General features: G+C 34.5%; 2 protein-coding genes across 2 annotated transcripts; one reads left to right on the plus strand and one right to left on the minus strand.

The window, feature by feature from the left end:
• The first annotated feature begins 6,475 nt into the window (after positions 1 to 6,475).
• LOC133682415 (uncharacterized) lies at positions 6,476 to 13,373 on the plus strand. Its single transcript, XM_062105759.1, has 17 exons — positions 6,476 to 7,003; positions 7,692 to 8,048; positions 8,138 to 8,275; positions 8,423 to 8,555; positions 8,671 to 8,784; positions 8,873 to 8,946; positions 9,029 to 9,103; positions 9,270 to 9,362; positions 9,482 to 9,542; positions 9,871 to 10,203; positions 10,765 to 10,891; positions 10,983 to 11,082; positions 11,683 to 11,752; positions 11,846 to 11,998; positions 12,105 to 12,200; positions 12,285 to 12,598; positions 12,713 to 13,373. The coding sequence occupies exons 1-17, from the start codon at positions 6,920 to 6,922 to the stop codon at positions 12,968 to 12,970; spliced, it is 2,580 nt and encodes an 859-aa protein (XP_061961743.1). The 5' UTR covers positions 6,476 to 6,919; the 3' UTR covers positions 12,971 to 13,373.
• A 1,175-nt stretch (positions 13,374 to 14,548) lies between these two features.
• On the minus strand, positions 14,549 to 15,916 carry LOC133682177 (pathogenesis-related thaumatin-like protein 3.5). The gene is made up of 2 exons (XM_062105454.1): positions 15,644 to 15,916; positions 14,549 to 15,347 (listed from the first exon to the last, which is right to left on the minus strand). The coding sequence occupies exons 1-2, from the start codon at positions 15,696 to 15,698 to the stop codon at positions 14,659 to 14,661; spliced, it is 744 nt and encodes a 247-aa protein (XP_061961438.1). The 5' UTR covers positions 15,699 to 15,916; the 3' UTR covers positions 14,549 to 14,658.

Here is a 15,916-nt window from a genome sequence, read left to right on the forward strand (position 1 = left end):
TTAGTCAGGACTTCCATCGAAATAATTCTCACGTGAATGGACCAGCCTCGGCAAGCAATAGGATCATTGTTTTCTTGAAAAATCTCTCGCGTAATTTTGATGTTGCTTTTCCTTGGAAGTTTTGGTTTGGCGCACAGAACAGCAACCCATACTGTTCCATGATTTGTTTTTTAATGACGTTTATTAAACATTGATTGGATTCCAAAAATATTTTTGTATTATTTTTTAATTGATGAAATTTATACTCTTATTCCGTTGATCATTAAAGTTGTGATATTGTATTAAAAAGTTATATCAACCAGAAAACCAAATGATTAAAGAGCCTAAATAAATCATAAAGGAATTTTGAATTGATGTCAAACCCTACTGCTCAAATGTACATAGGCGTTGGGGGTGACGATGATTAGTCGGAAGGTCAAAGTTGTGAAATTAATTATTTCCCTGGCACGAACTAACCTTTACCGTCCCCACTAAAACATAGCATAATCATATCCAGCTCCGATTTTATCACCTAACCTTTTTCGAGAAAGCGACTAGGCGGAAGTGGTGCTAGGATGTCAACATGCAACCAAACCATACCCAGGCAAAAATCAAAGGAAAGATAAAACAGTGATAATATATATATATATATATATATATATATATATATATATATATATATATATATATGTGAACATGTGAGTTGAGAAATGCAAATAATAAAATATAATATAAAAATATCTTTTTTTCTAATCAATTCTTTGTCACACGAACTATTTTTAGTTAAACTAATAATTAATTTGTAAAATTCTGTTCAATAAAAAAAAAAAAAAACGTAATAATCAATTTAGTGCTCTCAAGTTTGAATTATTTATCAAACTATAAAGATGACGGCAATGGATGCTGATAATACCACTTTACGTTGATATAAGAGCACTCCATTAACTAATTTAGACATAGTTTTCATAGATCCCTGTATCTGTTGACTTTTCGGGTTGTAGTCAACTTCACATCACCATGTTAATATAGATTAATCTTAAAATAACATTTTTTTACTATAAAAGTATTTTTTTAAAAAAATTTGATTATATCAAGTTTTATAAAAGTTTGACCAGTCATCAGTCATTCAAGTTTAATTAAATTAATATTTAAAACAATTTAAAAACAAACTCAAATTAAATCATATTTTAAATCGATAAGTCGCCGGTTAATTTACTGAAATAGATAGGGTTTAATAGCTATAATTTAAACAGGCAAGAGTAATATTGAACATTGAACATATTGTCATGCGTGGAGTGGCAATAGCAATGTGTACTTCGACAGCTGCCTGGTGTGCATTTAGGTGGCATTTACCAACCGAGGGAAGATGGATGTCGTGGCTAGTGGCCTTGCCATTGAAAAGGAAAAAATATCTGACAGACTTCACATGTCCAAACACATTGAAAACAGTTTAGTGTTCGTGTCGTGTGCAAAAAAGCTCTGTAACACATGCGTTGGATGTGGAAAGGAGCTCGAAATCCTTCACCAGAACTCACCTAGTTTGTCTGAGGTTGTTACATGCCGTTGAATTTCTCTTTTAAATTCTGATGCTATAATTGCTGAATTTTTATTTTTCTCGAGCTATGTTTCTCCTATATGGACTCGTCAAGGCTTCACTTCTCTCGACACATTTTATAATTTCGAGATATTACTTTTATAATATTCTCGAAAGTTTAATGTTAGCCCGTCATTAAATATCTAATTAAATATTACTACCAAGGCACCTCCATTTTTTGGAATTTCCGTTTTGGGTTTTAGAATTTTTCCCTGAGATATCATCGCATATGTTGTGATTTGAGAGCAAAAAATAAAAGAACTTAAAGAAAAAGGAAAGGACCGAAAGAAGAGATCATCTCTTAGCTAGCTTTCAAAATTTTTGAAATCTAAAAGGATAATGTTAGGGTTTAAATAGTGGAAGCATTGACGAGTTCACAAGATTCTCACATGTTGCTTCTTTGGAAAAGTGTTTAGTATTGTTATATAGTATTTTAAAATTTTTTTTTTTTATTATATTAATATATTAAAATTATTAAAAAATACTAAAAAAATTAATTTAATATTTTCTAAGATATGCACTTTTAAAAAATATCTAAAAATAAAAGTTATTGAACTCACAGACTGATAACTTTGGCATGGCTATTTTGAATTAACTCTGGACTAGAGCATTGTTTTGGAGTTAATTCTTCATGTTTTTTGTCAAAATTTGATTATTTTTCTTGTTTTAAATTAATTTTTTTAATATTTTTAATGTGTTAATGTTAAAAACAAATTCTAAAAAATTAAAAAATATTTTTTAATATTTAAAAAAAAAACATTTTTGTCTTACTCTAAAAAAAATTCAATCAGTTACTCAACCGGGCTCCCTGTCCTCTGGTAACCTTGGTATAGCTGTTTTGAATTATCTTTCAGCTAGAATTCGATCAATTACTCGAATTCTCTTTGTGCTCCTGTGAAATTTGAACTTGGAGTCGTGCTCGTGCTCGTGCTACGTGGCTGAACAGTGTAGGGACCACCTTGGCTTCTTGTTTTGTCAACCAGTTTGTGAAGCAGTGTGGTTGTGGGTGTTTTTTAAATAATTTTTTATGTTAAAATATATGTTAATAATATTTTTTTTATTATTTTTAAAATTATTTTTGATATCAGCACATCAAAACGATCCAAAATATATAAACCATATTAAATTTTAACAAAAAAAAAATTAAAATTTTTTAGAAACACGGGTTAAATTGTGTTTATAGAGAGTGTCAAGAACAGTGTTCGTTAGTATAAGTAACAATTACCCAAATAAAATAAGGCATGAGTACATTGATTTTTTTAAAATAGATGGGTTGTAATCTTGCTACTATTGGTGAGCAGGGACGCTCGGAGACAGTGAGAGATGAATAATACTCTTAGATTACCTGTCCCTATTACAATATATCTCGAGACTAAAAAAATGAGACAGCAGGATTAAATGTCAAACTAGAAAGATAATTATTGAAGCTTGCATTGCGGGTTAGCAAAATACCAAACCGAACAGCTCATCTAATCTAATCTAATCCATTACAAAACAACCTTCATAGTTTTTGGTTCCTTTACTCTCCTGGATTTTCCCTAACCTACCCTGTTCAAATTTTCAAACAGGAATTGCTCCGAACCCACACTCTAATTATCGCAATGAACATCAGCAACGTCTGTATCAAACTTGGGAGCATTTATATAAAAAACTCGGACCAGTCAAGTTGCATGGTGCTATATTAGTTTATTTTCCACGGCTATGTAGCTTGGACCAGAATCTTTTAGAATGTAAAAAACTAATATTTAAGATTGTCAAAAATATTTTGATATCATCATCAAATGTGGTACAATAGGTCAAATTTAAAAAATCACAACTTAATAGATAATAAATTAGTTGTGTGAAAATTACCTAACATGGAAAATTACCTAACATGACTTTATCGATTAATTAAGCTTGTAAAAAACAAAATCAAAGCAAAAAAAAACAAGTAAAGTTCATTTTATTCAACCTATTAAATTTATGATCCAGTTTATAACATTCATTGGATCAAATGATTTTTTTTATTAGAAGATAAAAAAGAAATTTACCATGAATCCAACATTAAAAAATAAAAATTACCCCACATTAAATAATAAAATTTAAAACAAAAATCCACTGAAAGCGCAGAAAAAACCCGAAGGTTTGTTACACCGAAGCTTATGCTCATGGACTTGGACCATTATCTTTTCCTTTGAAATAGCCTAAAAGAATTTTATTGTTGCCAGCAAAATTTGATTCCGCGCGTTTTAATTAATTGAACTACAATATAAAGTTGTTGTCAAATAATATCGTCTGTTCCTTTTTTTAATAAAAAAAATACATATGATAAGTCGTTAATTGCTTGAAAGGATTTTATTGTCGCCGGTGAGAATCATATCCACGTCCTCAGCCTCCTCCTTTCATACTTTAACTAACTAATCTATGCATGAAACTGTCATAAAACAATTAAAAATATATATTAACTCAATTGATTGCTTTTATCTATAAGTAAATTGACACTCGGTGTTTATAGTATGTTTGGTTATTGTGATATGAGGTATTTTTTAAGAAATGTTTTTTTTTATGCATTAAAATATTTTTTTACTTTAATATTAATATATTAAAAGCATGAAATATTAAAAAAAAATATCAATTTAATAATGTTTTAAGCTAAGTATACTTTTAAAATAAACCTAAACACAAATTCAAATGAAAAAAAAAGTCACCTCTTGGACAGTATTTGTTTTTACAGTGTAACCGTATTTTTGAAAAAACAATAATTTTTTTCTTGTTTTAAATTGTTTTTTTATAAAATAAAAATATTATTTTAATATATATTAAAAAAAACATTTTTAGAAAATAATTTGTAACGCAATTTCGTCGAATTTATAATTCTACGTGGTGTCGTGGGACCAAATGCCTTCAACTACGGTGCCGTGAAAGTACCGACACCGGAGCCGTTTATATATATGGGCCCATCAACATTTATTTGATCAGTGTAACAAAGCTATCCAGGTTGAACTTCTAACCACAAATTAAAACAAAATAAAAAAAATTATTTTTAAAATTAATGCATCTAAAAATATTAAAAATATATTAATTTTAAATAAATAAATAAATTTTAAATTTTTTCAAAAAATTATTAAAATGTAAATAAAATTTTTAAAAACATTGATTTTAATTTGTAATCTCAAAAAAAATATATATAATTAATGATCGTAGCTTAGAATTCTCTACTGATTCTACCGCATAGCTTGTTAATTTAAAAAATTAACCTAGCCTAACTCATTTGAGTGCAAAATCTTTAATTGGAGTAAGGGAATCAAAAACAATTATATTTTAATATTTTTTAAAAACAATTAAAAAAGTATTATTTTAAATTAAAAAATAAAATAAATTAAAAAAGTCTTGCTGAAAAATATTTTGTTTAATTTTATAATATTATTAATTAACAACGACCTATAAAACTTGTATTCACTTATTCTCTCGACACCGAAGGAAGCTTTGTTATATTTTTTTCCTAGCAATCAATCAATATATATATATATATATATATATATATATATATATATATATATATAAAAGAGAGAGAAATGTAGTGGACGTGGACTCGAGAGTTGTCATAAATCGAATCACGGTATTGGATTATAAACTAATGCTGTAACGAGGGGGGAAGCCAATGGTGTCTTCAACCAATCAAGGGCTTGCTTGTTGATAGCAAGTGTACGTTAAATGCTGTAAATAGAAAATCTCTAGAATTTTCATGCAATCATCAACGCCAATGTGTTAATTATCGAGGGGTTGAAAGCACAATATCTTTTTGAATACGTGACAGCTTAAATAATAAAATTTAAAAAACGTAAAATCTACTCAAAAATACTCGCCGGACCGCCACTACAATTCACAACGCCAACACGCCGCTTCCTGGGTAAACACAAGAATCGACAACATGAGTAGTTAAATTCATTACTAGTATTTTTTTTTCACCACTATTCCCTCCCAGTTGCGGTCATGGGCCGCCGTTGCCTCGTCCACCGAGTAAAATAAAATTACTCAGCTCAGTGATTTTTTTTATGGTTTTGATTATGGTGATATTAAAAATAAAAAAAATTATTTTTAGATATTTTTAATTATAAAATATTTTTAAAAATACTTTGCATCAATATCTAACTGCCACAAATTTTACAACTTTTTAAAGCTCACTGCCCCAAAAAATAATAAAAAATTATTATACCCGTATAGCATGTTTGGAATTTTTTAAATTAAATTAAATTTCTAAAAATAAAAAAAATAAATGAAAGGCTAATCTATCTCATTTACCACACCAAAAGAAAAAAAATATCTACCAATCTCTTTTTTAAAGACTTTTAAAAAAGATAAAGATAAAAATAATAAGAGTAATATAAAAAACAAAAACAAAACAAATTTTATTTTTTAGATACTTAAATTTAATTAATTAATTTATTTAATTTAAATTAATTATTATAATTAAATTTAATATTATATATAATTAATTCTAGTACGATAATAGTTAAATTTGATTCGAGAAGCTGATTTGAAAAATTCAAAATTAAAGTTTGATTCTCAAGTTTTTTTTGTTAAAATATAAAAAAACTCAATTCATTTTATTATAGAAAATTACTTAAAAATTATGCCAAATACATATTTTTTTTTATCTTTATTTATATCTCGTAAATATATTTTTATTTCTTCTAAACTTATTCACACCAGCCAAACATCACTTTAACCTGACTAGGTAAATATTAATTTTTTCAGAAATAAAATTACATTCTTTTTATAATTAAACAACCCACACTTGTTTTTTAGGATAAATCTTTAAACCAGATCGATAACAATAATTTAATTAGTAATTAATGAATATAAAAATAGAAAAAACAACGATATTATTATATCAACTATACCCACCCCTACCTAATCCATTTGATTTTCAAGCATCTCTTTCTCTCTCAACCTTTTCTCCTTTACTTCGTCCCCTCTCTCTCTCTTCACTGTCACAGATTTTCCTCTTCTGTGTATAAAGCTTCAATTTCAAGCCAGTTCAAATGGTCTTCTTCCTCCTCTTGCATTCAACACCACCACATCGTTTTTGAATCAGTCCATAAAAAGGAAAAAACCAAACACCCTTCTACTCTACTCCTTGTTTTTCTTTCTTTTGTCCCGCGTACTACTATGGACCATTCAAAATCTTAGTACTTAATTATAATCAGAATAAAATTTTATTTTGTCTTTGATTCTATCAAAATTTGCTTTTTATCGTCTGGGCGGCTGAAATGCGGATTAGCCAGCGGTTTTTCGGGCGGATCGGGAAATCGCCGGCGATTTGATGGAATCCACACTGTTTTGTTGTACAGTTTTAGACATTTCATGGAGGGTTTTATAAACAAGTTTAGTTCATGTTCGGTGACTAGAGTTGACACCAAGTTCAGATTCACACTCATTGTTTTCGAGGTATGCTGTTCCTTTTCTTTTTGGTAAATATTAATGCTGTCTTCTTGTTTGCTTTTCTTCTGTGAAATGTAGGATTTAGGGTTTTAGTTCACCGGCTTTGTTTGTTTACTGAGAATTCGAGGGAAAAGTGAGGAAATTTCTGGGTTTTATTACTGAACTGTAACCCTTAAGTGATTGTCAGATGCCAAAGATTTTGTTTTCTAGTTTAGAGTTTTTTTTCCTCCAGTCGCTTTCTTTGTTTCTTTCTTAGTTTTCCCTTTTGTTTGTGGAAAACACTTTTCTGAAACTGTTCACGTTTACCTGATTTTCTTTGGAAATAAGCTTCGTTATAGAATTTGGATTACTTAGCCTGTACGAATAAGCTAGGTCGGTTAAGGGTTCGAGGATTTTCAAGTAAAAAGTATTATAATTAGCTGCTTTATTAGTTTGGAGCTAAAGCTTAATTGAGCTCATGGAGTTCAAAGCTTGGCTCTTTGTTCTGGTATTTGTTACTCTGAATTTGGAGTTGCAAGATCTGTTGATTCTTTTTTTTTGGCCAATTTTTGTTGCAAATTTGCTCGTTTTAATATTATTACTATCTGTGTTTGAAATTGGAAGCTTTCTGTTCATGTTCATACCTGTCATATTTACTTGTTTGTGTTTGATAAGTAATTTCAATAATATGTGCTTGTTATTGACTTTGAAACAGATTGCGTTGATATTGTTATGCTTTCAAGGTATAAATGCTGAAAGTCATGGCCAGCAATTGCAAGGGCAAAGTGCAGAAAGGGGAAGTGAAAATATTGTATCACATTCATGCATTCATGACCAGATAATTGAAGAGAGGAAACGACCTGGTCGCCAGGTGTACTCTGTTACGCCACAGGTTTATGGTCAGTCTGGTAATTCTAAACCCCTTAATGGCAAAGGTAGGGCATTGCTTGGAATCTCAGAAACATCGTTACAGCGAAAAGGTGTAAAGAAACCAATTAGGATATTTTTGAATTATGATGCTGTTGGTCACTCTCCTGATAGAGATTGTCGGAAAGTTGGTGATATTGTGAAGGTGGGTGTCGTATCTGATTTAGTAAGCTCAGTTAGGTGCACTACTTTCAGCTGTGGAAGTAATATTGTCTGTTCTTTGTTTCTTATCAGCTCGGGGAGCCTCCAGTGGCTTCTCTTCTTGGCACTCCTTGCAATCCCCATGGAGATCCTCCAATTTATGGTGATTGCTGGTACAATTGCACTGTTGATGATATTTCCGGGGAGGACAAAAGGCATCGTCTTCGCAAGGTTAGCCATTATAAAATTAATTCAAGACGTCTACTCTGTGAAGCATGTTTTGAGATGACTATTAAAACTTCATGAGGCATGAAACTGTAATTTGCATTTCTATCAGCAAAAAAGCTTGATAAAGCTGAAGAACTTATTTTGGTGAAGGCTCTAGGGCAGACAGCTGATTGGTTTAGGGGAGCATTGGCTGTTGAGCCTGTAAAGGGTAACTTGCGGTTGAGTGGATATTCTGCATGTGGGCAAGATGGAGGCGTACAACTTCCACATGGATACGTTGAAGGTATCATCATTTCAGTTGCCCTTTTGCTTAGTGATCTACTCAGATTTCTGTTCCGGCTTTTGTGGCACTTGTTGAATTTTGAGGCAACTTTCATATTTGTTTAAATTGTTCACAGAGGGTGTTGCTGATGCGGACTTGGTTCTATTGGTGACTACAAGACCTACCACTGGCAACACTCTTGCATGGGCAGTGGCATGTGAACGTGATCAATGGGGTCGTGCAATTGCTGGTAATTTCTTACTTCTGCAATTTTTTGCATTGAGCAATATCTCCCTGTTCACGTGATAAATATTCTGAGCTGTTCATTTCTTTTGCAGGACATGTGAATGTTGCCCCTCGCCATTTGACAGCTGAAGCAGAGACTTTACTTTCTGCTACCCTCATTCATGAGGTGATTTCGTAATTAAATTAACAAGATTGGCAACCTGTGGAATGATCTATCTTTACCGATTAACATGTTTAATCTTGTCCAGGTGATGCATGTCCTTGGTTTTGATCCTCATGCCTTTTCCCATTTCAGGGATGACAGAAAGAGAAGGCGCAGTAAGGTAGATAGCAAATATACTGTTGGATCAATTCTTAAAACTTTGCAAGGGAACTATTTATGTTTTCTTCCATAAAAATGTTATTTTGAAAAGATTTCGTGGTATATTTGTGTTCTTTCATGAGAATTTCACATCTACAGTAAGCTCACATTGCATGTTGCCTTTTCAGGTCACTGAACAACTCATGGATGAAAAGCTTGGCCGGATGGTAACACGTGTAGTTCTTCCCCGTGTTGTCATGCACTCACGACATCATTATGGGGTAAGTGCTGTGCAGCTTACCAGTTTTCCAAGGAAATGCTTGCATCGTCAAAATACTCTCGTTTCCGATTATCACAACCCTAAAGCCAACAAAGGTTTGATAAGTTTTCCTTCTAGCAGGCATTTTCTGAAAATTTTACAGGTTTAGAGCTTGAAGATGGGGGAGGACGTGGCACATCAGGTATTCTTTTTATATTCTGTGAATGCTTTTCAATTTCAAGCAGTGTTTACTTTTTATATTTAATTTCGCTATAAATAGATTGTAGACATCTTGGTTGTCTTTGAAGCACTTGCATCAACACCTATCTCTGAAAATCAATCTGCAGTAAATGACAGGATGTTAATTTGGGGAAACAGAAATACTGAATGAATGACATGTGGAAAATGTTTATTCCAGTTTGAGGAGCAATAATCTATTGTTACTATCTGACGCGTGCCATATTCTAGCTAAAAAAGTGGTGATTCTTAGCAATTTAGTGATTGTTAGTTATCTGGGAACTTGGCTGCAGGGTCACATTGGGAAAAGAGGCTTCTGATGAACGAGATAATGACAGGATCCGTGGATACAAGATCGGTAGTTTCAAAAATGACACTAGCTCTATTGGAGGATAGTGGTTGGTACCGAGCTAACTATAGCATGGCAGATCATCTCGATTGGGGTCGAAATCAAGGAACTGATTTTCTTACTTCCCCTTGCAACCTCTGGAAGGGGGCATATCATTGCAACACTACCCAGTTGTCAGGCTGTACATATAACAGGGAGGCAGAAGGTTATTGCCCAATTGTAAGTTACAGTGGAGATCTCCCCCAGTGGGCTCGCTACTTCCCGCAGGCAAATAAAGGTTTGTTCTTGAGCTTGCTATTTCTAGCACTTTATTTATGCTCCGTGTTCAAATTCTGCTAGTCTATGAATATGCAGTTATAAAATTTCCTGCTCTTATATATGTTATTGTAAATTGATGTTTTTTGGAGGTCATATTTTTAACCCCTGTTTTTTTTTTCCTATATAAATTGGAATTTCAGTCTGTCCTTCAAGATTCTCACATCAAACTAAGCCTAGATTTCATGTCATGTCTGTGATTAATCGTTGAGATCCAGGAGATCATCTCCTTAACCACATGTTTCTCCCATTATTCCATAATTCATTTGAGATCCTCATTTATTGGCTTCAACTTATGGAGACTTTGCTTTGATTAAAATCTTGTCAAGATAATGTTTTTTTTCCTCAATTATTTCTGCACAAATCTTTGGGTGTCATAAGCTGCTTGTGACAGCTGGCCATGCTTCAACATATATGCATTTGAACAAGGCTGTGATTGTTTCAATAAATCAATATCCTTAAGCAGGTTGGATTGGTCCTTAATTTGATAATTTGTTTTACTTTCTTTAATTGGTCATCACAGGCGGGCAGTCATCACTGGCCGACTACTGTACTTATTTTGTGGCATACTCCGATGGATCCTGTACAGACCCTAACAGTGCAAGAGAGCCAGATAGAATGTTAGGTGAAGTGCGAGGAAGTAGGTCCAGGTGAGATTTTAGATTAGAGCCTTTTCTAGGATCTAGTTGAAGAGTTTAAGCAACAATATACTGATCATCTGTTTTAAAATAATGCATGTAGGTGTATGACCTCATCATTAGTACGTTCTGGGTTTGTCCGGGGCTCAGTGACCCAAGGAAATGGTTGTTATCAGCACAGATGTGTCAATAACTCTCTTGAGGTATGCATGAGAGCTCTGATACAGTTAATATTTTCCTGCATGCCATGCTGTAGTTTAATAGATGCTAGTGTGATCTGTTCAGTTGTCTGTGGAGGCTTCTGAGCTTCAAACGTTACATATAAACTGTAATTTTCTCAACAAATTATGAGTTTTTGAGAGGGTTGAAAAGATGAATTAATGAAATTTGTGCAATTGTGTAAGCTGTTATTGACTTGTGATGATTTGGAGATTTGCAAGTATTTAATCTCTGTTCTTATGACCTATGAACTTTTAAGTTTTCCTAAATTTTCCAGCAAATAACATTTGTGTCGAGGAATTCAGTCACAGGGTTTAGCAAACTTCCACTATGGAGGTGTGAGTCTGTAGGATGTCCATTGAACATACCTATCCATCCAATTTCCCTCTTGGACATGGAATAAGGCACCAGATTGCACAACACGAGCTTCTTGCCTCTTACATGGCGCTGTTGTTTACTAAGGGGATGGTCTGAACGAGACTTGAATGTCTATTTTTAGGATTTTGAAAATAATTGGTACTTTTGTGCTGCTACTAAAAAGCATGGTGTGTATTTCAATGTAATTCTGATGACCCTCTTTTTAGGTTGCTGTGGATGGTATTTGGAAAGCGTGTCCAGAAGCTGGAGGACCAGTTCAATTCCCTGGATTTAACGGTAGTTATTTATTTGTTTTTAAGCTGATTGATCACATTGAATTGTGAAGCCTATTCATCCTTGTATTTTCTGTTGTTGTGTTCTTGCCTGTAGGGGAGCTGATTTGTCCTGCTTACCATGAGCTCTGCAGTACAGGTTACATTTCTGTACCTGGACAGTGCCCCAGTTCTTGTGATTTTAATGGAGACTGTGTAGATGGAAAGTGTCACTGTTTTGTAGGATTTCATGGTCATGATTGTAGTAAACGTAAGCTCCTATAAAGGTTTCAGTTTGAAGTCAGTGGATAGGAATCTTGGTTTCATTGACTTCTATTTTTGCAATTCTGTAAAGCATTTCTTTCATTCTTTTGCAGGCTCCTGTCCAGGGAATTGCAATGGCCAGGGCAAGTGCCTTTCAAATGGGATCTGTCAATGTGAAAATGGTTACACTGGCATTGACTGCTCTACTGGTGATGTGATCTTTCTCGGAGAAGCCTGATAATGTTCCTTCCAAGTATTATCTTTCTAATTTTGCTCTTTGCTATGATATGCAGCTGTTTGTGATGAACAATGCAGCCTACATGGTGGGGTCTGTGACAACGGAGTTTGTGAATTCCGTTGCTCAGACTATGCAGGCTACACATGTCTGAACAGCTCAACTCTGCTGTCCAGTCTTTCAGTTTGCAAAAATGTACTGGGGAGTGACAGCCAACACTGCGCACCCAGTGAATCAAGCATACTTCAGCAGCTAGAAGAAGTTGTTGTCATGCCCAACTACCACCGATTGTTCCCTGGTGGTGCTCGGAAATTATTTAATATATTTGGCAGCAGTTACTGTGATGCAGCTGCCAAGCGACTAGCCTGCTGGGTAAGTCACCCGCCTCTTTCTTCATCAATCTCCTTCCCATCAATTTATAAAATATTTGTCATGCATGATGATGATTTATTGCATGGGCTAAAATTTGTCCACGTGAATGACCAGATCTCTATCCAAAAGTGTGACATGGATGGTGACAACAGGCTCCGGGTATGTCATTCAGCATGTCAGTCCTATAATTTAGCTTGTGGAGCATCACTTGACTGCTCGGACCAAACCCTCTTTAGCAGTGAGGGGGAAGGGGAGGGTCAGTGCACGGGCTCTGGTGAGATGAAAGTGTCATGGTTTAGTCGTCTGCGGAGTAGTTTGTTTTCAAGTAATACTTCGTCCAGAGGAATGTCTGTAAAATATAGGCAGCTGTAGTTTATTTCCCCTTCGATTTTTTCTTAATTTTTCTAGGGCTCAATTGTAGGAAAGGTGGCACGAAGAGCACGTGCCCTGGATGTAGGTTTGGTCTTGTGCTTCACCCTCGTTTAAAGAAATTGGGTGGCATTGGCATTGGCTTTCGAAAATGAAGCCGCTTGTAGAGAAATTTGGAAATGGATGTAGAAAGAAAACAACAAAAAAGAAAAAAAAAGAAAGGAAGGTAAAAAGCTTTGTTGACGAGTGATTAGAGGATTGGCCGAAGGCCTTTATAGAAAAGCCTTGTCTACTTTGTTTCTTCCCCTAGTTTTTTCTTTATAATTTTGCAAAGTGTCACCTAATGTACAGTCGGATACAGGGTTTTGAAAGTTAACGCGTCAGATGAAAATGGTGGTTATGCCAATCGAACCCATATCTCAAATTATACGTTGCCTGCCTGTAACCTGCTTTCTTGATCTGAACTTAGTGGATTCCTTGTTAGTTTGGCTAGCAATATGGTTCTGATTTGTGAAACCGCAAGTTTTATGATGCAGTCTGTTGACAGTCAGTAGACCCGTCTATCTTCACCATTGAAGCTCCACCACTATTCTAGAATTTCTCCATTTCGGAGATCAAAATGCTTCAGAAACTCGGTTCTTGCTTCCACTGCTGGAGAGTCTTAAGGTGGTATTTGTGGCTTTGGTGGTGAGGTAGAAATTACTTGTTTTTTTTATTCTTGTATAAAAACTACACAGTAGCAAATTCTTCTAAAATGTAATCCAGGTAGGCAGTCTGGTGATTGGTCTTTGTGATTCCAAGAGGTTAAACAAATCTGCAGAAGAAAAACCGTCTGTGCTCTCATAAGATTGCCCTGATACGCTTGTTCGTAAATCATACTTCATTCGTTTGAAGAGAAAGGAACGTACGGTGGCCCGCCAATACAAGCTCTAAAAGTACAAAAGCCTTGGACTTGGACTAGACTTCTCAATACTCCTTGTTCAAATGCTATAGCTAATCCATGATTTCTAGGCACTCTTGTAGTTTGTTCCCTTCTTTCTTTTGCTTTGTAGCAGCAGGGACTGTCTCTATTTGAATATAAAAAAATGGGTTTGGCTGCGTTTATGCTTCTTGTTTAGCTGGGTTTTGGTGGCTGACTATGAAATCATGGGCTAATGGCTTGAACTATAGGCATTTTAAGTAGAACCGATTAGCCTACTACAGGCTTTTTAGCAGCTTTCACCATAGTTATTAAACGCTAATGAACTCAACTTTCAAATGATCATTTGAGTTGGTTTTCTTTCAAAGTGTTTTGAATATTGACTATGCTAATAACAAATAATTTAATGGGTTAAACAATGACTTATTTGACCTTGTCAAACATCTCGGTCAAGATCTACTCAAGTAAATTTTTTTTAAAAAATTTATTAATTGAATGGTGTTGAGCACTTCCATTCCAACCAGAGAAGCCAGCCTTGAGCCAAAGGAACCTTTAGAACATTTAAGAAAACTATAATACTAACACATAATATTATCAACAAATTAATTATAACAACCAATAATACAAGAAAGAAAAATGCTAAATATGGTCATACGATAATCTTGAGAAAAATGCTTGCTTGCAAATGTATGAATTCCCACATAGAAATAGATCTATAAATAAGATTGTATTCTTCATAAAATAATCATCTACCAAGAAACATGACAGGAAATTATCCAGAACCACTCGGACAAAATGTGATCAAGTAATCAGAACGCGTGCAAGTACAAGTACTTGAGGCATCATCATAAGCATAACTATATGCTGTTGGGCAAGCATTTTTGAACATCACCGAGTATTGCGTTGGCGAGCAAGTCTGTGGCGTGGCATGATCGGCAGTACAGCAAAACTCGGGGGCGTTAAAGGCTGCGCAAGCACTCTTGCAAGCAACTGTAGAGCCAGAATCCACGACTCGGAGCTCCGCGGGGCAGTTCCCATTAAGATCCGTAACACAACCCGCATATTGACAATCACCGTAGCCACCCAATGCCTTGACGCCTAAGCCAACATTGTAGCCATCCACGAGACTAACATCATAAAAGTCCTTGTCATTAGGGTTTGTCCCAATAGTAAATTCCACAAGACTGACGGGAGGAGCACCACCACCAATACAGTTTAGAGTGCCACCACAGTCACCAGTTACGCACTTTCCACTGCCTGATTCATCAAATACGCACCCAGTTCGGGCCCAAAATCGGCCTGACCAACCTGGTGGAGCCTGGAACTGGATTGAGGCACCAGGTGCCAACGTAAAACCACCATCACCAAGAGTGGCAGCTCCATTCCCAGAGAGAGTTCCTGGCCATAAGGTGTAGCTGCACTGGTTTTGGAGAGTAAACACGGTGGCATTACCAACGTTGCCTGCAAGAAATCAGCCATAGACATGTGGAGATCAGTTCTTGTAAATACGGCAACTTATACACATATATATAATCATCTCTTAGTTAATTACAACTTGGAATGGTTAATTTGCTAATTAATTTAGCTGCAATCTAATAACCACAACATCAATCAAGAATCCAAGATTTTTTTATCACTGACAATCTCTAGACACATGCATATATATGATCTTTCAACATGATTTTTTTCTTCAAAAAACAAGAGTCTAGTCCCAACATAGAGATGTCACGAGATATATTTGAGAGCTAATGCTTTACCTGTTACGAAGAGAAGGAGCAGAAGATAACACAAAGAGATTGAGGAAATCGCCATTGGTTTCTGAGAGGAAAGAAGAAGATGGGGATGAAGAGAACAAACAGTTGTGTGTAAATATAGAAAATGCTAATGGGAAGGTTAGAGTGGTTGTAGTTGGGATCGTGGAAGTTATTGTAGAAGGCTTTGAATTTTATATCTGTGTCCATACCCTTATCTTTCTGAGCTGAAAATTTTAATTCGTTCCAATCTTTTCGTGATTAAATTTCAAGATTTTA

Source organism: Populus nigra, chromosome 2, assembly GCF_951802175.1.
Source record: "Populus nigra chromosome 2, ddPopNigr1.1, whole genome shotgun sequence".
Taxonomy (NCBI): domain Eukaryota; kingdom Viridiplantae; phylum Streptophyta; class Magnoliopsida; order Malpighiales; family Salicaceae; genus Populus; species Populus nigra.